The sequence below is a fragment of the Muscardinus avellanarius genome, assembly GCF_963383645.1.
Source record: "Muscardinus avellanarius genome assembly, chromosome: 1".
NCBI lineage: Eukaryota > Metazoa > Chordata > Mammalia > Rodentia > Gliridae > Muscardinus > Muscardinus avellanarius.
In genome coordinates, this window is record NC_137786.1 from 176,046,627 (window position 1) to 176,068,792 (window position 22,166).

At 37.8% G+C, this 22,166-nt stretch overlaps 1 protein-coding gene across 1 annotated transcript in view; it reads right to left on the reverse strand.

Annotated features, from left to right (window-relative positions):
• The window catches only part of PGM2L1 (phosphoglucomutase 2 like 1), a gene marked incomplete at both ends in the record, with an annotated part of 68,921 nt that overhangs the window by 21,460 nt on the left and 25,295 nt on the right, over nt 1-22,166 (reverse strand). Inside the window, 5 exons of the mRNA XM_080703695.1 lie at nt 3,413-3,606; nt 11,404-11,487; nt 13,529-13,613; nt 14,888-14,994; nt 18,514-18,681. Of these exons, the coding sequence (XP_080559821.1) occupies nt 3,413-3,606; nt 11,404-11,487; nt 13,529-13,613; nt 14,888-14,994; nt 18,514-18,681 (638 nt within the window). The remainder of the gene's footprint in view (nt 1-3,412; nt 3,607-11,403; nt 11,488-13,528; nt 13,614-14,887; nt 14,995-18,513; nt 18,682-22,166) is intronic.

The following is a 22,166-nucleotide window of genomic DNA, read 5'->3' on the forward strand; positions in this document are numbered from 1 at the left end:
CCCGCTAACAACCAATCTCCATTACCACAAAATCAGCGCCTTTCATAGCCAGAAAACACCATCACCAGAGAAACAAAAAAAAATCACCAGGCTCCAGAGAGAAAGCGGACTGAGAACAGAGCTCAGAGCCACAGAGGAGATACACCGGCCTCACGCCCGAGGATGTGGCAGCAGCGCCATACTGCCGGTGGCAGCAGCGCCATACTGCCGGCGGCAGCGGCGATTTCACCGGACGGCTACAGAAAGCCAAGGTGAGCCGCTGCGGAACAGCCAGGCGGGATTTCTCGGTGAAGGAACATCTAAAGCTCCCAGTGGCTGAGCTCAGCACATGCTGCAGGGATTCAGAGTGGAAATCAAAACCAAGAAGAAATACACCAGCCTCACGGCTGAGGGCAGAACAGCGGCGCCATATTGCCACTGGCGGCAGCAGCAGCGAATTCACCGAGTCCAGTACGGCTACATCTGCATACTCAAGAACAGTGAGTCAAATTGCGGGCCACAGAGGAGAAATCCCAGTACTGTACTCCCTGGGACTTGACCCAGTGGGGGAGGTGCAGTGGCAGAGATATCACACCATAGGAGAACGTGCAACCTGGCACCCCCCACAGTCTAAAGCAGCCTCTATCGACTCTCTGGGTCAGAGACTCTGTGATACAACCCAGTAAAGGAGTAGTGGGGTCTGAGATACTATAGACTGGAGATCCAGAGCACCTTAAGTGAAGTCATAGTGCCCCAAGGGAAGAACCCAGAGAAGGCACAAACTTCCGAAATCATGGGAAAGAGGAATAATACTAGAGCAATGAATGCCCACAACCCCACAACATCAGAACTCGATAAAACAGAAAATCAGAGATTTCTAGAAGATCAAATCAGGAAAATAACTGTAGAAATAATAGAGGTGCTTCGAAAAGAACTCAGAGAGAGCCAAAAAGAGATAAAGGATGCAATTAATGAAGTAAAGGCCTCAATTCAAAGCACAAACAACCGATTAGAACACATGGAGAACAGAATCTTGCTCTTAGAAGACGATCATTCCAAAAATGAACGCATAGTTTCTAATCTAGAAAAAAATATCTGACAGCAGGAATCTGATATTGAGGAAATATGGGCCCATTTTAAGAGAGCTAACCTAAGAATAATTGGAATAGAGGAGGGAAAAGAAAGTGATACCAAAGGGATCAACAATCTCTTCAAGGAAGTAATAGCAGAAAATTTTCCAAACATAGAGCAAGAGGTTGATACACAGGTCCAGGAAACTTATAGAACTCCCTTTAGACAGGATCGGAGAAGAGGATCCCCACGCCACATAATTGTCAAAATGACCAATGTGGAAGCCAGGCAGAGAATCTTAAAGGCAACAAAAACAAAGGGCCAAGTGACATTCAGAGGAAAACCAATTAGAATCACTCCAGACTTCCCAAACCAAGTCATGAGAGCCAGAATAAGCTTGGAGTAACATATTCCAAACTCTGAAAGAAAACAACTTCCAGCCAAAAATTTCCTACCCAGCAAAACTTTCTATCAAATTAGATGGAGAAATAAGAAGCTTCCATGACAAACAGAAACTGAAGGAATTTATGTCTTCAAAACCAGCACTAGAGAAAATACTCAAAGAGATTAACTACAAAGAAGAAATAGGTAACACACACCAGAACCAGAGAAACAAGATTTTCCATCCAACAGACAACTAAGATTGGTTATCTGTGGAGATTCATTATTTATGTTAGTCTTTTACCTATCTCTAAATTGTATTGTTTGCCTTTATTGTTGTTAATTTTTAGGATGTCTAGTTGGAATATTAATATACCTTCAGATATAGCATTTGGAAATATTTTATCCCATTCTATTAGTAACTTTTAACTCTGTTTACATTGTCTTTGGATATACAATATTTTTTTATTTTTTAGGGAGTTTGTATACTCTTCTGTTGCCTGTGCCATTGAAATCATATCCAAGAAATCACTGCCAATTTCAATGTTGTGAGGTTTTATGACCCAGATTTTCTTCTAAAAGTTCATAGTCTTAAGATTTATATTTAGGTTTTTTTTTATCTATTTTGAGTTAATATTTGTATATGGGATTAGGTAAGGGTCCAGTTTTATTCTTTTCCATGTAATTATTATTTTTCAACAATATTTAGTTAAAAGATTATTATTTCCACCACCAAATGTTCGTGGAAACCTTGTCAAAAATAACTTGACAATATAGGGAAGAATTTAGCTCTAGGCTTGTATTTAACTCCAATGGTTTATATATCTGCCTTTAGAACAGTACTACACTGTTTCAATTATTGTAGCTTTATATGGTTTGTAATCAGAAAATATATATCTTCTAGCTTTGTTCTTTTTCAAGATCGTTTTGGGTATCTAGAGTCCATATTCCATATTAGGATAGATTTTTTTTCTGAAAAATAAATATATAAATATATGATAGTTTCACCTAAAAAAATAGAAAAAAAATTTCTCTGGTAAGAAAGAAAACAAAAAGAAATATTGAAATGTTATCTTTAAGTCATCAAAAGCTTGGTATCAGACAAATGAAACTGTTATGTGAAATTATCATTTTTAATTTTGGATAAATTGCTATAATACTAGATGTCAACCACTAAGCCAAGCATGGGAAGGAGGGATGGGGAGGGAATGGGGTGGGGATTGGGTGGGGGCTGACTGGGCGATGTGTGCATGTATGTCTACAAAAGTTTGTATCCCACTATGATGTATGAATACAGTGCACCAATAAAAAATTAAAAAAATAGAAATAGTTATGGAAATAGTTAAGGAAAGATAACATTTTAAAAGAAATTTCCTGATCTTCCATAGAGAAAATACATATAGTTAAGTATAATTTTATAACAGTTTTATTGAGACATAATTTACTTATTATACAATTCATAGGATATAACTCAATAGCTTTCACTATATTCATAGCTGTTCATTAATTATCAGTATTAATTTTAGAACATTATCACTACTCCCAAAACAAATTCTGTACTCCATCGTTACCCTTCCCCCTCAACTCTCTGATTCCTCCCAGCCATAGGCAGCCACTACTCTGTTTTCTTTCCATTTCTACAAATTTACCTAGTCTGTATATTTCCTTAACATGGGATCATATAAGATATCCTTCTTAGTGACTTTCACTTAACATAATGTCTTCAAGGGTTATCCATGTAGTAGTATCTGTCAGTACATTTCTTTTTATTGCCAAATAATGTTTCATTGTATGGATATATCATATTCTGCTTATCCATTCATCAGCTGGACACTAGGGCACTTGCCCTCTGGGGCTATTATGAGTGGCACTACTTAGCCATAGTTTTAATACAATGAATAGATGACACTTTACCACTTTTCTTTTCTCACAGGTTAACCTTATCCTACGGTAATATCATACTATATTCCTACGTAGATACCTGTGAAAACAGATCTTTTCCAGATCTTCCATGTATCTCCTGCAAATGTCCTGTAGAGGATCTCTCTTCAGTGGGCTGGTGTCCACTAAGTTGTCATTCCAGGAACCATTCCAGGGTTCTACACATTCTTCTATACATTTCAAAATTTCTTTATCATGAGGAGATGTGATTTGAGCACCAGTTTCCCAATAAACCTAAATGATAGGTAAATGTAGCTATAATTACTTAAAATATTTGTCAGATCTTTTCTTAGCTACAGTAGAGATCTTTGGATTTATGAAGAAGCGTATCAAATTAATCAAATATAAAATATCAACATGAAACTAAAAAGTACCAAAATATATTGATGGTAATAATTCCACAGGAACACATCAACAAATAATCATATTATTTCCCTTTTTGGAATTTACTTTAATTCTAAAAAGGCATGGTGGCACATGCTAGTAATCCCAGCACTTGGGAGGCTGAGATAGGAGGATCTCAGAGGTTTGAAGCCAGCCTCAGCTACTGAGTGAGGCTCTCAGCAACTTAGTGAGACCCTGTTTCCAAATAAAGTATAAAATAAGTCTGGGAGTATAGCCCAGAGGTAGAAAATCCCCTGGGTTCTACCCCAGTACCACAAAAAAGAAAAAGAATTTACTTTAATAGCAATACAAGTAAAATATAAGCAGGACATCATTTTTACAATATCATAATATACATATACTTAGTGTCTAATCATATTCTTAGATTTGTAACTATATACAAAAGATAACCTAAGAACTCATGGAATAACCCATAAAACTTTATACTAACTCAATACCATAATGTGGTTCTATTATATGATATAGAAGAAATCATTTTTATGTTATAAAGTAGAATTTATGTCATACCAAATAAAATCTATATCTAGAGAGACAATTAGCATGTTAACTATTCATATACTTTTCAATACATTTTATCAAGTATTTTGATCAACAAGGCTTGAGGAACAGTTACACACAAAAAAGAAAAATAAAAAAGTGTAATTCTAATAACTCATGGCATCCCAAAGTTAAAAGGGACTTTTCTTAGTAGAGATCATCTATGATAACTTCTACTGTGTATATGACATGAATCCTCTCTACTGCATCCTGAATGAAAGAAAGAAAATACACTTGAATATGTACTAGTACTAAGCTCTGTGCCAAACCAGATGACTTAAAAATTCTTGCTCTAGCTGGATGTGGTGGTTCATGCTTTATTCCCAGTACTTGGGAGGCTAAAGCAAGAGGATCACAGGTTTGTGGCCAGCCTCAACAAGTAGCGAGACTCTCATCAACCTAGGAAGAACCTGTTTCAAAATAAAGAATGAGAAATTGGGCTGCAGGTGGAGCGTGGAGGTAGAATGCCCCTGGGTTCGATCCCCAGTACCAAAGTAAATAAAAATAAATAAATAAATAAATAAATAAATAAGTAAATAACCAAATTGGGCTGGGGTGTAGTGTGGAAGTAGAATGCCTCTGGTTTCAATCCACAGCACCAAAAAGTAAAATAAATAAATTCTTGCTCCTAGGTACAATTAATGTGCGATCATACCCAGCTTAGTTCACAAGAGGAGAGGGAAGGCCCAGGCAGTGGTGGGCTGTGGGCTGACAGCACAGCTGCCTGGGTAGGAACTACCCATCAATGGGGGTCCTGTGCAAGGTGGGGTTGGGATTGAGACCCCTAACAAAAAGAGGAGCCCCGAAGTACTTCATTCTCAGTGAAACAGACAATAAAGAGTCCTGCTCTCTATTATAAGGGGATGAGAAAGTATGTCTGTTTCTTCTTGGTTCTAGAATATTAAAAAAATATTTCAAATGTAAGCTCTGCAGTTCAATTACTTTAAGATGAGAATAGGTACGTTAACACAGAAATTGCTCCCAGTCAATAAAACCCCTGAGGTTCTGATAGACATTAAACAAACAAACCTGCCTGGAGAGAAGTCCCCACATTCAAGTCCCCAAAAGAGATTCTCTCCATAAGCCCAGAAAGCTCACAGTGAAAATTAGTAAAACACAGGAAAAAAAAATGTGTCTTTTCCTCCTGGCCCCCTTCTTGCTTTGCATGTGGACATGATGCCTGGAGGTACAGCACCCATCATGTGATGACCATGCCTGAGAAAAAGGCAGAACAAAACAAAACATACAACCACCACCACCACCACCACCACCATAAAAACAAACAAACAAAAAACCTGCAGAAGCTGGACATGGTGGTACATGCCTATAATCCCAGTATTTGGGAGGCTGAGACAGGATTGCAGTTCATGGATAGCCTCAGCTACTTAGTGAGGCCCTCCATAACTTAGTGAGACCCTGTTTCAAATTAAAGAATAAAAAATAGGGCAGGGGTATAGCTCAGAGGTTGAATGTCCCTGGGTTCTATCCCCAGACTCGCAAAAAAAAAAAAAAAAATTAAACATTTCTGCTCTAGGAAAGACATTATCAAGTGAATGAAAAGATAGGAAATAGTTCAAATAATGGTATGTCCACACATGAAGGTAGTATTACCAATCTCACATGGACAGGGAGGGTAAGGAGGGAAGCAGATCAAGTGCTGTGTGCATGTATGTTGCTACCACTTTGAACCTCACTATAATATATAATTACTGTGCATACATAAAACTGTACTTAAAAAATAAGCCACCGACTGGGAAAAATATTGCAGAAGACATACCTAATAAAGAACTAATATTCAAAAGATATTAAAATTCAATAATAAGAAAAACCCCTTATTTAAAAAAGAGCCAAATAGCCGGGCGTGGTGGCACACACTTGTAATCACAGGATTTGGGAGACTGAAACAGGAAGATCACGGTTTGAAGAAGCCTCAGCTACTGCTTATGCAGCCCTTTGCCACTCAGTGAGACCCTGTTTCAAAATAAGGAATAAAAAATAGGGCTGGGGTGTAACTTGGAGGTAGAATGCCCCTGGGTTTCACCCCTAGTACTGCAAAAAAGGGGGGCTAAATACCTGAACACAGCTCACCTAAGAAGATACACAGAGAGCAAACAAGCATATGAAATATTGCTCAACATCACATGCCATCTGGGAAATGCAGAGTAAAATGATGAGATATCACTACAAACCTATTAGAATAGCCAAAATATAGAACACATCAATACCAATGCTGGCAAGGATGTGAATCAACAACAACTCTCATTTATTGCTAGTAGGAATTAAAAATGGCACAGCCACTCTGAAGATGGTTTGGCAATTTCTTAAAACACAAAGTATACTCTTAACACATGATTCAGCACTCACATTTCTTTTTGTACAAACTCATGGAGTCAACAACACCCAAAGTGAACCCTAACATAAGCCATGGACTATGGGTGATAATGATATGCCAATAGGTTCATCAGCTGTAACACATGCACTCTGGTGGGGATGCTGTCACTGGGGAAGGCTGCCTCATGTGTAGGGACAAATGGAAAATTTCTGGACCTTTTACTCAATTTTTTTTATTAACCTAAACTGTTATCAAAAATAAAATCTTGCCGGGCATGGTGTTGCACGCTTGTAATTCCCGCTCTTGGGAGGCGGAGACGGGAGGATTGCGCAGGTTCAAAGCCAGCCTTGCTGGTTTAAGAGACCCTGTTTCCAAATTAAAAATATATATATATATAAAATAATAGGTCTGGGAGTGTAGCCCGGAGGTAGAAAGGCTTCCAGGAACCCCAGTACCACCAAAAATAAATAAATAAATAAAATCTGTTAAGAAAAGTACCTTAACATACTTCTCAGGAAGGGAAAAAAACAAATATTTTATAGATAGAAAAAAAGATGTATAAAGACAGGTAACAGATTAAAGTTAATATTTTTCCTACCCAACTGACAAGAGATGAAAAAAAGTTTGATAATACAATAATGGAAGGAAAAATACACTCACATATTGTTAGTGTTAGTAGAAGTATCAATTGGTTACAACTACCTCAGATAGTGAATGCCACACTTTCTTTGAATAGAACCTTTGACCCATAAGTTTTATCTGTGAAAGTTTATCCTGCAGATCATCAGAGCCCACAAGAAATGTGAGTCACAGATGCAAGCCACATATAAAAAATTAAATTTTCTAGTCGTATGTTAAAAAAATGGAATTTATTTTAAAATATTTTCTATAACAATACTTTTGAAACATCATTTCAATACTTATCAATTAAAATGACTGAGATATTTTATATTATTTTTAATACTAAACTTCTAGAATCCAGTAATTATTTCACACTCAAAACACACAACTCAGTTCAAACTAGCTATACATTATAAGTGCTCAGTAGCCATGAGTAGCTAGTGGCCACTATATTGGACAGTGTAAAGATAAGAATAAAAACAATAGCTCACAGTTGCTGAGCCCTTATCAGAGGCAGACATTGTGGTAGACCTTTTACATGCCTTTTATCCTTTAATCTTCACTCTTGCCCTATCATGTTGGTTCTATTATTCTCCTTGGTTGACAGATGATGAAACTAAAGCACAGAAAAATGAAGCAATTTATCTGAGATCGCAGAGCTTCTCAGTGGCAGCGGTAGGTTTCAAGCCAATCGCCATAACCACTACTCTACAGTATACATACATCTACTTGCACACATGAACAAAGGTAATCATAGAAGAACATTGATGAGGCATGGCTCATAAGTAGCAAAAGGTCTGAAACAAGTGAAATGTTCATCAATAGAAGATTGGTTATGTAAATTAGAATGGATCTAATTTAAGATAATGAGGCATAAATGCAAGAATATATACACACACAGACAGTAGGGAAAGGAGAGGGAGAAGTAAAAGAATTATCTGTAGCACATATTGTTTTGTGAAATAAGCAAGACACAGAACACTGTATATACTGTCCTACCATTTATGGGGAAAATAGGGATATGACAAATACATATTTGTTTATAAAAGCACAGAATATTTGTGATAGAAAACTAAAACTGGTAATAGTATTTGTTCCTAGGAAAATATACTAGGTGAGGTAGGAGAAATACTTTTTATTATATAACTTTTTATACTGCTTAGCTGTTTAACCTTGTGCTTGTTATTTTAAGAAAGAAAAAATCTTTAGAAACCACTATGTGCCACCGGATTTAGTGGCAAACACCTGTCATCCTAGTACGTGGAAGGCTGAGACAGGAGAATTGCAGGTTTGAGGACAGCCTCATCAACTTAGGGAGACTCTGTTTTAAAACATAATAGATGCCGGGCGTGGTGGCGCACGCTTGTAATCCCTGCGCTTGGGAGGCAGAGACAGGAGGATCACGCAGGTTCAAAGCCAGCCACGCGCGCTGGCTTAGGAGACCCTGTTTCCAAATAAAAATATAAAAATAGGCCTGGGAGTGTAGCCCGGAGGTAGAAGGGCTTCCAGGAACCCCAGTACCACCAAAAAAAAAAAAATAATAAATAAATAAATCAAAAGAGCCGGGTGTGGTGCACACGCTTGTAATCCCAGTGCTTGGGAGGCTGAGACAGGAGGGTCGCACAGGTTCAAAGCCAGCCTCAGCTACTGAGTGAGGCTCTCAGCAACTTAGTAAGACTCTATTTACAAAAAAGTATAAAATAAGTCTGGGAGTATAGCCCAGAGGTAGAAAAGCCCCTGGGTTCCACCCCCAGTACCATAAAAAAATAAAAATAAAAATAAAAAGAGCTAGGGGTGTAGATTGGAGGTAGAATGCCCCTGGATTAAATCCCTAGTAACAACAATGAATATCAAGGTGGACTAAGTGTTTCCATCCTTTAGCTTATATTAGGGAAGGGAGGAGTGGGGATAGAGAGGGTCAAACAAGTCAATAAATAAGATAATTAATCATAAAGAAACTAAATTATAGATAGTGATAAATTCTGTGAGGGAAATAAGGCCATGTGAGTCACTGATAAGGTGGCCAGGGAAGGTCCCTTCAAGGAAGCAGCATCTGAGCCTGAACCTGAATGCTAAAATGAACACGCCAGTGAGATTCAGGGAAAAGCAAGCACAAGGACTCAGAGGCAGGAAAGCAGTACTGGAGGAACTGGGGAATAGAAAAATGCAGCAGTGTGGTGAAATCTAGACAGTCATAAGAAAGCCACTGAGGAACTTTAAGCCAGAAAGTGATACAACTTGTTAAATTCTTAAAGATGACCTGCCCGCTTTATAGAGAACAGACTGCAGGGAAGAACAACAGAAGTAAGGGAGAGGCAGCCAGGATGCTGTGGTTCAGCCAGAAGATAATGATGATTTAGAATAGCGTTGATAAAAGAAATAGGCAAAGGTAAATATACTCAACACACATTTTATTTATTTATTTATTTTGTGGTACTGGGGATGGAACCCAGGGACATTCTACCTCCAAGCTGCACTCCCAGCCTTTTATTCTTTATTTTGAAACAGGGTTTCACTGAGTTGCAAAGGGCCTCCCTAAATAGCTGAGGCTGTCTTCAAACTGCAATCCTCCTGTCTCAGCCTCCCAAATGCTGGGATTACAAGTGCGCACCACCAAGCCCAGCTTCAATACACATTTTAGATATAGAATTTGTAGAACCTGACAGCAGGTTCTTAATGTGTGATCAAGAATGTTTTATTGATTAGGTAGGTGGCAGTGTTAATCTATAGAGAAGGAAATGCTGGCGAAGGACTACTTTGGGCTGTCTATGTGTCAGGTTGCTGGGGAATCGAAACATTATGTTCTGGAGATGCTAATTTTGAAATTTCTGTTAGAATTCTCATGGATAGAAAACAGACAGTTGGATACAGAACTTTGTGTTCAGAGAAGAGACCTGGATTTCTAGCTCTTTTTGAACTCCAACTCTTCACAACTCTTTTACTCTCTTTGGTTTTCATGACAACCATTTTTTTCTGGTCCTCCTGCTTCTCCAGGTTTTTGGTTTTTCTCTCCTTTCCTTTGATGTTAATATTCCCTAGAGATCCATTCTTGACTTCTTTCCTTTCTACTCCACCACTGAATCTTGAATATACACCCAAGTAAAGAACTTCCAAGTATTATTGAATGCTTTAGTAGGTGTGGTGGTCTCCAAACCTGTAACTTCAGTCCAGATTTCTTCTCTGAGTTATAGATCTATATATTCCACAGCCCATAGGACATGGCTACCTGACTGACCCACAAATACCTCAAACTTAATATGTTCCTAAATGAATTAATGAATTAATGAATGGTAATACTACTTGTTGAGCAAGCCAGGCCTAAATCTTAGATTAGTAGTAAATCTTTTTTCCCAGTAAGAGAGAGCTCAGTGTCTTGAGTCCTTCCAAACAAGAGGCAAAACAAATTTAAAAACATCAGGCTTGCTACATGTGGTGGTGCACACTCGTGATCCCAATACTTGAGAAGTGGAAACAGGAGGATCACAGGTTTACAGGCATCCTCAGCAACTTACTGAGACTCTCAGCAACTTACTGAGACTCTGTTTCCAGATAAAGAATAAAAAAGGACTGACTGAGCGTGTAGCTCAGGTAGCATTCTCCTGAGTTCAATCCCCAGTACCAACCAACAAACAACATAAATTATGGCCCATCACTCTGAAGCCCCAAGCATGGGCTCAGTACTCTGTACTATATCTTCTACTTGCCTCTACAGAGCCACTTTTAATCCTTCCCCACTATGCTTCCTGCCGCCAGTGGGCATGTGGGTGGAATGTCTTGGGGAGGGGAGAATGATCGCACAGTACTATTCCTCTAACTCTCTTCCTGGAAATTACCATTCATTTTTCACATTCTTGATACAATATGACTGTATTTCTGAAATGGTAGGATAGATTTGGGATGGAATGGTGAAATCAAGGGCAATAAGAAGTAAAAAGACAAGTGAAGAGACCTTTGTAATTGTATCCATTGAGAAGCAGTACAGACCATTAGGTATACACATTCTATGAGGACTGTGTTTTTATCTTCCTGTTCCCAATGTCTACCTTTGTTTCCAGTGTATAAAATAGGCTTAGCACATATTACTCCAATAAAATAGGAACTATAAAATAAGCAAATGTCAGGAGTCCAAGGTGTACCTTGTATCCGTTGTCTTCCTTGCGGTTGTGAGATGCGGTGATCATCACACCTGCAACTGCTTTGAGCTCCTGGACCGCGTATGGCTGAAAAAGCAACAGCACCATAATTCTATGTGGCTTCCTAACCACCTGCACATTTGACAGGAAAGTAATTTAGACTAAGTAACAGGAAAAGACATTAGGGCGTAAGACCTAAAACCTCATCAACTCCAGACTTGCCTGAGCGGAGTCTATTTCTAAATATGGGGTTTGCGAGGCCTGGTGGAGCATGCTTCCCTGCACTTGGAAGGCTGAGAAAGGAGGACCACACAGGTTTGAAGACAGCCTCAGCTACTTAGTGAGGCTCTCAGTAACTTAGTGAGACCCTGTTTCCAAATAAAATATTTAAAAAATAGGTCTGGGAGTATAGCCCAGAGGTAGAAAGCCTCTGGGTTCCACCCCCATATGTTGAACCCATATGTGTGTGTGTGTATATGTGTGTGTGTGTGTGTGTGTGTGTGTGTGTGTGTATGGGTTCAACAATTATCCAGTCATTAGACTGAGTATCATTCCACCCTGTTTCCTGGCTAATTTAACAGTATTTAATGAGCACATACTACATGCCAGACACTCTATCATAACCTAGAGATAAAAATGGCAAAAAAAAATCATAAAATATTGACATTGGAAATAAATTTAAAATTATTAGATCCACTGGACTTTACACCATTAGGTAGAAGAGTCAAAGTAGAACTCAGGCTTCTTACTTTGCAATGTGAAGATTTTCATATATATTCTGTGTTCTATACATGTCATATAAGGGCCAACTCACCATCTTTTCTGCCACAGTTAATTCTCAGGTTGGCTCTCTCCTACTTTGGAGTAGCCTTTATGTATCTCTGTGGGACATTTCCTCTCCTGCTTCCACCATCACATCTGACTACCCCTCACCACAGTTGGCGGAGAGGATACAAGACCCAGGTCTGACCATAGTAACCTACTCCTTTATATGATTCAAAAACTGTCTTGTAACCCAAGCCTGATCAGAGTCCTTTTCCAAGCTGCTCTGGCGATTGGCAGTGGAGTAAGATTGCCTGTGACTTGAAGTCATGGTGATAAAGAGTATGAAATATCGGATTGCTAAAAATACCTTTTTTTTACTAGTTATAGCAAATCTATCTGCAAGAAGAGAAAAGCCAATACAGTGGGATTGATGGTAGCTGGAACTAACAACTCAGAGGCAGATTCTTACAGAGATGGTCTAGATTTCTTTGGTCTCTATTATTCATTGTGGAGCTAAGTTTTAGTGATTCCATCAATTCTTTGAACCATTCAATGTATTTTCAATAAATTACTAGAACATTTTATAGAGACATTATCTATTCTTAAAATTTTTGTTCAAACTTGCCTATAAAATCATCTAGACCTGGTATTTTAAATTTGAGATTTTTTTTTTTAGGTACTGTGTATTGAACCCAGGGGCATTCTACCTCCAAGCTATACCCCAGCCCTATTTTTTATTCTTCATTTTGAAACAGGGTCTCACTAAGTTGTGGAGGGTCTCACTAAGTAGCTGAGACTGGCCAAGAACCTGTGGTCCTCCTGTCTCAGCCTCCCAAATGCTGGGATTACAAGAATGCACCACCACGTCTGGCTAGTTTGTGGGCTTTTTAACTTCTAATTTTATTGCATTGGGGGCCAGGTATATAGCTTGAGAAGCAGTTATCTGGTAATGTTGAGACTTCTTTGTGACTCTGCTAAATAATAATAATGATAATAATGATAATAATAATAATAAATAGTAATAATGTGGATCCTATCATCACCAAACATGGGGTTTTTACACACACCCACAGCAGATGAAACCTGCTACAATCAAATTTTTCTGTAATAATTTTTGTCTTTCTGATAAATAAACTTCTGAAAGAAAAGTACTGTAATTTCTCACCATAACTGTGGACTTGTCGACTTTTATAGATCAAGTTCTTAAGAGGTTCAACAAAATAAACTCAGGGAAAAATTTTCCCTTTGGTTCCTCCCATCACTCAATACAGAATCCATATGTGATAAAGATTTAACTCCTAGTTGATTTAAAAAATATTTTCAAGGAAAGTAAACTAAATTAGCATTAACACAACATACTTACTACAAAAGGTGTAGGAACATATCTTGAAAAAAGGTACACAGGAACATCTTTAGCCAGCAAGACTGCAGCAGTGAGTTTAGCAAGCCTAAAAAGAAATGACATCTAACTTAGTCCTTAGCTTACCATATTTTAAAAAATTCAACCTTCCACATGATACATATATCATAATTATTTTGAATATATACTAGCTTGATAAAAACATTTCTTTCTTTTCTTTCTTTTTTTTGGGGGGGAAAGGGGGTACTAGGATTGAACCTAGGGGGCTCCACCACTGAGTAACATCTCCAGCCCTTTTTATTCTTAATTTTGAGACAAGGCACCCTGAAATTGCCCTCGCTGGCCTCAAACTTGTGATCTTCCTGTCTCAGATTCCTGAGTTGCTGGGGTTACAGGCATGCACCTCTGAAGTCTGGCTAAACTGAACCCTTAAGATCACCGATTACTTAGGCTTCATGCTCCAACTGCAAAATGTTAAATAAATAAGATATTTTTAAAAAGGACCTTGAGGCTATGGATGTAGCTCAGTGGTAGAGAGCCTGCTTCGCATATGTGAGGCTCTGGGTTTATCTCCATATCACAAAAGGAGTAAACACGCTAAATTAGAAAAAGCTTAATAATGAACAGAATTGACATTACAACTCTTCTTTTTCTCTCATTCGTCTTTTAATGGTTCTTTTACTAAGAAATAAAACCTGCAAAATGTAACAAAAATGGAGGAAAGTAAAATTAAAGGAAAATAAACCAAATACATATAAGTTCCCCCTGAAAAAGTATCACTGCATCATATTTTTATGAAAATACTCTAAAGTTAATCAAATAGATTAAAACAAGAGAATACAAGCTACATAATCATTCCCACATAATGGTGTCCTTATCAAAATATTAAACTTGTAAGCTATGCTATCATTCTAAATGTGAACTCTAAATATCTTAATTATTTCTTTCTGTAAAAGCCAGAGCTTATCTTTGTTGTTTTGCTTTGATTTTGTGTTACTGGGGACTGATCTCAGAGGTATTCTACCTTGAAGCCACACCCCCAGACCTATTTTATTTTGAAACAGGGCCTCACTAAGTTTCAGAGGGCATCACTAAGTTGCTGAGGCTGACCACATGCAAACCTGTGATCCTCCTGTCTCAGCCTCCCAAATGGTGAGATTACAGGTATGTGCCACCATACCCAGCTTCAAAACTTGTTTTTGAAATGCTTTTTCTTCTATTTCAGCTTTTAATTAAACACTGACATATGATCATGCTTCTATTTGACAGTCTCTTGTTTCAGAAATCTTGCTACTGGTAAAAAAAATTTTTTTAATGTCTTATTCCATTTCAATTTAATCCTTGAAACAATTAACAATGTACCTCTGGCTGCTGCAGCTGCTAGTTACTTGACCTCGAGTGTCATAACCAACAACAAAGCCTCTTTGCTTGAAGTCTGAGAAACATTTCTCAAGGTATGTATACATCCCCTGAAGCAAATAAATGCAAAAGATTAGTTCCTGGTGAATGTTTACATTTTATAAGACTTCAAATCTCTCTGTGTTTGGTGTACAGCTTACTGGCTCCAAGGGAACTAGTTTTTGTCTTTATGCACTGTACTAGTGTGGAAGCAATACTCTTCAATGCACAAATATGAGATGACAAACATTTTCTGGATTTTAGATACAGTTAATACTACAGAAATACCAATTTGTTAGTATTTACTTATTGGTAACCATTGAATTTATATAATAAATAAAACATGAGGGAAAAAAAGATGGAACACTGTAAGCTAAAAAAAAACTTTCTTGCTTCAAGACTCTATAGAACATATTTTTAATCATTTAGGCCCTTGGCAGATTCTAAGATTGAAGATAACCAAAAAATATGACCTATTAATGACACTAACATTAAAACTAATTTTTTTGGTGGTACTGGGGATGGAACCCAGGGGCTTTCTACCTCCGGACTATACCCCCAGACCTATTTTATACTTTATTTGAAAACAGGGTCTCATTAAGTTGCTGAGAGCCTCACTAAGTAGCCGAGGACGGCTTTGAAACTGTGCAATCCTCCTGTCTCAGCCTCCCAAGTGCGGGGATTACAAGCGTGCACCACCACGCCTGGCTGACACTAACATTTTTAATCAGCCACATGGTTGGTTCTTCACTGGAACATGATTTTTTGGTACTTTATTATTTTTGTAGTGGTTCATTGTAATCATACATCATGATAAAGTTCAGGGTGACAGAGGCATGCGTGTACACTGCACTCATTGAGCCCACCGTTCCCACCCCACTCCTTCTCCTTCCCCACCTTCCCATGCATGACACTGTGATTGGCATTGATACATTTCTTAAGATGGCCTTTTTTTCCCTTTGTTTTAAAACCTCATTGGGAGAGGGAACCCTGATAGACTAGGGAAAATTTCAGTAAAAAGTAAAGAGTAACCAAATAAACGAAATAATTCATATTAATAATACAACAGCTGGGTGTGGTGGCACACGCCTGTAGTCTCAGCCTTTGGGAGGCGGAGACCAGAGCATTGCAGTTTGAGGACTGCCTCAGCCACTTAGTGAGGCCCTTTGCAACTCAGTGAGACCCTGTTTCAGAAATAAAAAGACTAAAAAATAGGGCTGGGGGTGTGGCTTGGAGGTACAATGCCCCTGAGTTTCATCTCTGGTACTGCAAAAACAACAACAACAATGATAAACTAAAATCATTTAAGTATCTTAGGTATGATTTGCTAATTTTAATAAGCATTTTCACCTCTAAAAATAACATTCATATTCTTATAGCTACTTACACACACGCACACACACACACACACACACACACACACACACACACACATTCTCTCTCACACACACACACATTCTCTCTCACACACACACACAGGAAATTTAATTCTTACACCCCTGAAAAGAAAGAAATGCAGATACGATTTTTTGTCTCTTTTAATATTTCTCTTGAAAAAGGAGACGGAATAAGACTGATGCTTCATGAAATGACTTGCCCAAGGTCATTCATTCAACTAAAACTGCCACTGAGTTACTGAAGACCTAGTACAGGGCGAGCACTGCTAAGTTTGCGGCAGCACCAAAGGAAGCCCCAGTGACTGTTAGGACATGAATCTTTCAAGTATAAGGATTTCTTTTATAGCCTACTCTCTCCATGAACAATTGAGAGACAGAAAATATAGATAAATTAATATAGCCCAAGAGGGCTAGTTTCACCAGCTTATTTCTAAAAATGATACTATCCTACTTCTAACGATAATACTATTTCTAACAATGATACTTATCTTAAAACTTTAGAGCCTCATTATCTGCTATGAGAATCCATTTTCCCCCCTTATATCTAGAGTCTGAAAAGAGTTAGTGCTTAAAAATCAGATTCCACTGGATGTCGTGACACACACTTGTAATCCCAGTATTAGGAGACTGATACAGGACTGCAGGTTCATGGCTAGCCTCAGCTACTTAGTAAGACCTTCTGCAAGTTAGTGAGGTCCTGTTTCAAAATCAAGAATGAAAAACAGGGCTGGGAGTGTGGCTTGCAGGTAGAATGCAAGGGTTCAATCCCCAACTCCATAAAATAAAAATAAATCAGATTTCATTCAGCTTTACATATGAGGAAACTCAATATGTATAAAAAGATTGAACTAGCCAGGTGTGTTGGTGCGCACCTATAATCCCAGACACTTGTAAGTGCAAGACCAGCCTGGGCAACTTAGCCAGACCCTATATCAAAAAAGGAGTGGGGTCTGGGATGGGGGCTGGGGATGTAGAGTTCAATCCCTAGCACCAGAGAGAGAAAGAGAGGCAGGCGGGCAGGCCGGCTGAACTAAAAACATTTTTGGTTGAAGACTAGAAAGGAGATGAAGAGGTATAGGTAAGGAATGTGGCATGTATCCTACCCACCCAGTAAGTACTCTTGTCTCTTTCATTCCCTGCATTATCCCTTGGCTTTAGAGAATCTTTCAGAATAAGAATAAAAATGATTTACTATTTGGCAGTATCCATAGTATCCATTAAAATTATGTCCACTGAGGTATTCTATAGGTCGGAGTTACACGTGTGTGTGTGTGTGTGTGTGTGTGTGTGTGTGTGTGTGTGTATGTGTTTGTGTTACTGGGGATGGAATCCAAGGATGACCAATCATTGAACTACACCTCCAGCCTTATTTAATTTTTTGTTTTAAACAGAGTCTTGCTAAGTTGCCAGGGCCAACCTCAAACCCGAGATCCTCCTGTCTCAGCCTCCCAAGAACTGAGATTACAGAAGTGTGCCACCATGCCCAGTTCTGTACAACTGTCTTAAAGAACTCTCAAATGGATTAGGAAAACCATGTTTAAGTATAATATTTTCAACTGAATTTTTCAATTATCCTGGAGTTAACCTTTATGAATGGCCAAAATGAGTAATCCTCATTCTATCTGAGTCTGTTTTTTTGTATTAAGTGAACATGTTGATATTCATTTCTTGGTTTCAAAAGTAAATTAACACTATCAAGAAGTTGACAATGGCTGGGTGTGTGGTGGCACATGCCTGTAATCCCAACGTTTGGGAAATAAAGACAGAAGAATCTCAAGTTCAAGACCAACCTTGGCAACTTATCAAGACCCTATTTCAAAATAAAATATAAAATAGGGCTGGAGGTATAGCTGAGAAATAGAAGAATGCCCCTGGGTCCAATTCCCAGTACCAAAAAAAAAAAAAAAAAAAGTTGGCAATGGCTAACAAAATGACTGTTATTTAGAAAATTCGTTGGTAATCTTGAAGATATATAAATGACTTCTAAGATAAATCTGGGACAAGACCAAAGGTCAAAATTGGGTCTATAGTTATTAAAGTACCTTCCTGGACAAAAAGGCCTTTTTCTTTTTAAAGTTAAGCACTACCTAATATATAAAACACAATAATACAGTGAGAAAAGGTATATATATTTAAATTTTTCTACATATATGCTTTATATATACATACATATAAATGGTTTATGATACTTACCTGTGTCGACTGTATCACTGTCAGGTCATTGATATAACAAAACCCTGCCCCCATAGCAGAACGAAGTCCCGCAGTTCCAAAAGTCATTCGGCAACAAAGACGATCTCGTAACTCCTTGTTCATCCCATTCCGTAACAGATTTTCAATCTGCTCTTTTGTTTTGGGATTCTACAAAAAAAGAGGTTAAAGCTAAATCACGATTACAGAATCCTAATATCAAGCTCTTCTGATGGCCCAATGCGTGTATATCACAAGGTTCTACATTCACTACAAATCCCCCAGTGCTACTTGTTAATACTGATATTAATATGCCACTTGCTGAGGCCCTAAAGGAGCTAGGCCTTGTTGACAGTGATCTGTATATATCTAATTTTTATATCATTTGAAAATAACATACTCAAAATGTTCTTTTAACAATTTGATAAATTTAAAAGCTATGGATCCAAAATAAATGATATAAATTAGAGTCTATATTAAATTTTAAAAATCAAATCTATAGCCAGGTGTGGTGGCACACACTTGTAATCCCAGTACTTGGGAGACTGAGACAGGAGGATCGCAGTTCATGGCCAGCCTCAGCTACTTAGTGAGGCCCTCTGAAACTTAGTGAGACCTTGTTTCAAAATAAAGATTAAAAATTAGGGCTGAGGGATAGCTTGGAGGTAGACTACCCCTGGGCTCAAGCCCCAGTACCACACACAGAAAAATCAAATCCATATTTAAAAATAATTAAACAAAACAGTTTTTATTTAAATTTTACTGGATAAATGTCACCCAAACATTTCTATCAACTACCTACCTCAACCTCTGCAAATCAAAATGACTAACTAGATAAATCTTATGACTCTTGAAAATCACAGGAAACCATTCAACTTATCTATAGATGAACATAAAAAGATTTTAGGTGTCAAGTGTATAACATTAAGCTGAATTTTCTCTAAAATCCACACGTGGCTGGAGCGGCAGAGCATGCCAACCAACATCTCTATCTAGAAGTTTGTATTTTATTATCATGCATCTTAACTTATTCTCATAAGCTCAAAGATACCTATAACTGAAAATAGTGCTCCACAAAAAGCAGTTTTTGACTCAACATATAGCTCAGTTGTAGAACATGCGCTGAGCATGTGTGAGGCACTGATTCAATTTTTTATATATAAAAATAAAAAGAGCTGGATGTAGTGGCACACGCTTGTAATCCCCACACTTGAGAGGTGTAGACAGGAGGATCGCGCAGGTTCAAAGCCAGCTTCACTGGCTTAAGAGACCCTGTTTCCAAAAATATATATAAAATAGGTCTGGGAGTGTAGCCCAGAGGTAGAAGGGTTCTATCTCCAGTACCACAAAAATAAATTAAAAAAATAAAAAATAGAGTAGCAGATTTCAAACAGAAATGAAATTATAATAAAAATAAAACTTAAGCAAAAATTTTTAGGTTTTTTTTTTCTTTTTCTTTTTCTTTTGTACTGGAGATGGAACCCAGGGGCTTTATATCTCCGGGCTACACTCCCAGACCCATTTTTTTATATTTTTATTTGGAAACAGGGTCTCAGTTGTTGAGAGCCTCACTAAGTAGCTGAGGCTGGCTTCAAACTGCACGATCCTCCTGTCTCAGCCTCCCAAATACTGGCATTACAAGCATGCACCACCATGCCCGGCTTAAAACACAACTCTTCTTGTGACTAGTATGGAATAAGTTTGTACTTATTTACATCTTCTACATCTAAAGCCTACATAATAATAATGAATATTCAGAATAGCAAACCAAGAAACTTCAAAAGGCATAAATATTAGTACATAACTTCTAAAGGCATAGAACCATATTAATATGTAATTTAAACAAAACACAGTTCTCTGGTTACAGAAAAAATTAAAGTAACCAGATTATATGGCCAAACTAATGAGAAAATATAAAAATTCTGATTAAAATTTTAATCTGCTTAAAATTGATGGATATTAAATATATATATATATATATATATATATATATATATGTATGTATGTAACTTGGACTCAGGAAGTTTCTATTTTATAAATAGCACACACAAGTATTATGATATGCATTGCTGTTAAAAGAAATATGAATAGCTATTAAGAGAAAATCTAAACAATCATAATATCTGGGTTACAGACATATTACTCTAATGTCTATGATATCAACAGGTTTGGTAGAGAGGTCAAAGAGACTTGGAGAAGGTTAACATTTAAAGGCAGGTCCAAGAGTGGCAAAACTGAATGTTTTGTCATGTGTACAGGGTACATAGCACTGTCATATAGTTAGACTGTAAATTGGGACAATCTTTTCAGAGTGATTTTGCAGCAAAGTGTCAAATTTTAAACTGCACATGCCTTCTGGCTCTCAGATTTTTCTGTCCATGACAATATCTTCACGTTAACAAAAATATCGATATATGTCATTCATTAAGCCAGGCATGGTGGCACACACCTGTAATCCCAGTACTTGGGAGGCCGAGATGGGAGGATCCCAGGTTAGAAACCAGCCTCAGCAACTTGGTCAGGCCCTCAGCAACCTAACAAAACCCTGATTCAAAACAAAAAAATAAAAAGGGCTGGGAGTGTAACTTGAAGGTAGAATGTTCCTGGGCTCAACCCTCAGTCCACCCCAAAAAGAATATTCATTACAGTGTTCTTACTGGTTCTATTGTTATCAATGTACAAACAAAGAAACTAGTATTTACAGAGAAAGCCTAGTAGCGCTGAGATGGTGCTGGAGATTTAGATAACATTGGAACCCAGGTTCGTCTGTCCCTAAAGCCTATACCATCCCACTCCAGCAAACAACTGTCTTGAGAAAGTTAATGATTCTAGTAATAACCCCAGCTTCAAAGAAAAACAACGTAATTCTAATCAGAGCTATAAACATATACATGGCAGACTATAAGTTTACTGAATCTATTGCCTAATATTTAACTGCACAGCTACTAGAGCCAGGCATGGAAATTCCATTCCCCATTACAAACTGTACAACCCGTACCAACCAAATTCCTGGTTCTTACAAGCTTTATAAGTTAAATTACTTACGGTGGCTCATGCTAATGATTCCAGTACTTGGGAGGCAAGACAGGAGGATTGCAGGTTTGAGACCAGCCTCAAAAACTCGGCAAGACCCTGAGCAACCTAGCAAGACCCTGTTTCAACACACAAAAAAACTTTTAACCAGGCATGGTGGCACAAAACCTGTAATCCCAGTACTTGGGAGGCTGGGACAGGAGGATTTCAGGTTTGAGGCCAACCTCAGGAATGTAGTGAGGCCCTCTGCAACTTAGTGAGAACCTGTTTCAAACTAAAAAATAAAATAGGGCTGGGTGTGTAACTTAGAGGTAGAACACTCCTAGATCCAATCCCCAGTGTCTGCTTCTCTCTTCTCTCATCTCCTCTCTTCTCTTTCTCTCCCCCCACACACAGAGTAAAGCATATAAGTTAGAAGAAAATAATAATTGATAAAGAATAATGATACATTAAACATAATAAGTACACTTGAATGGTAAAAGAACTAATGATTATAATGACAGGCATTTAAAATCTACTTGAAATTCAAACTCTCTACTATTTAATAGCTAGACATTAAATTACATGTTCTTGTTATAAACTTTAAAAACATAACTTAAAACCTGTCTGTGTAACTATTTTTT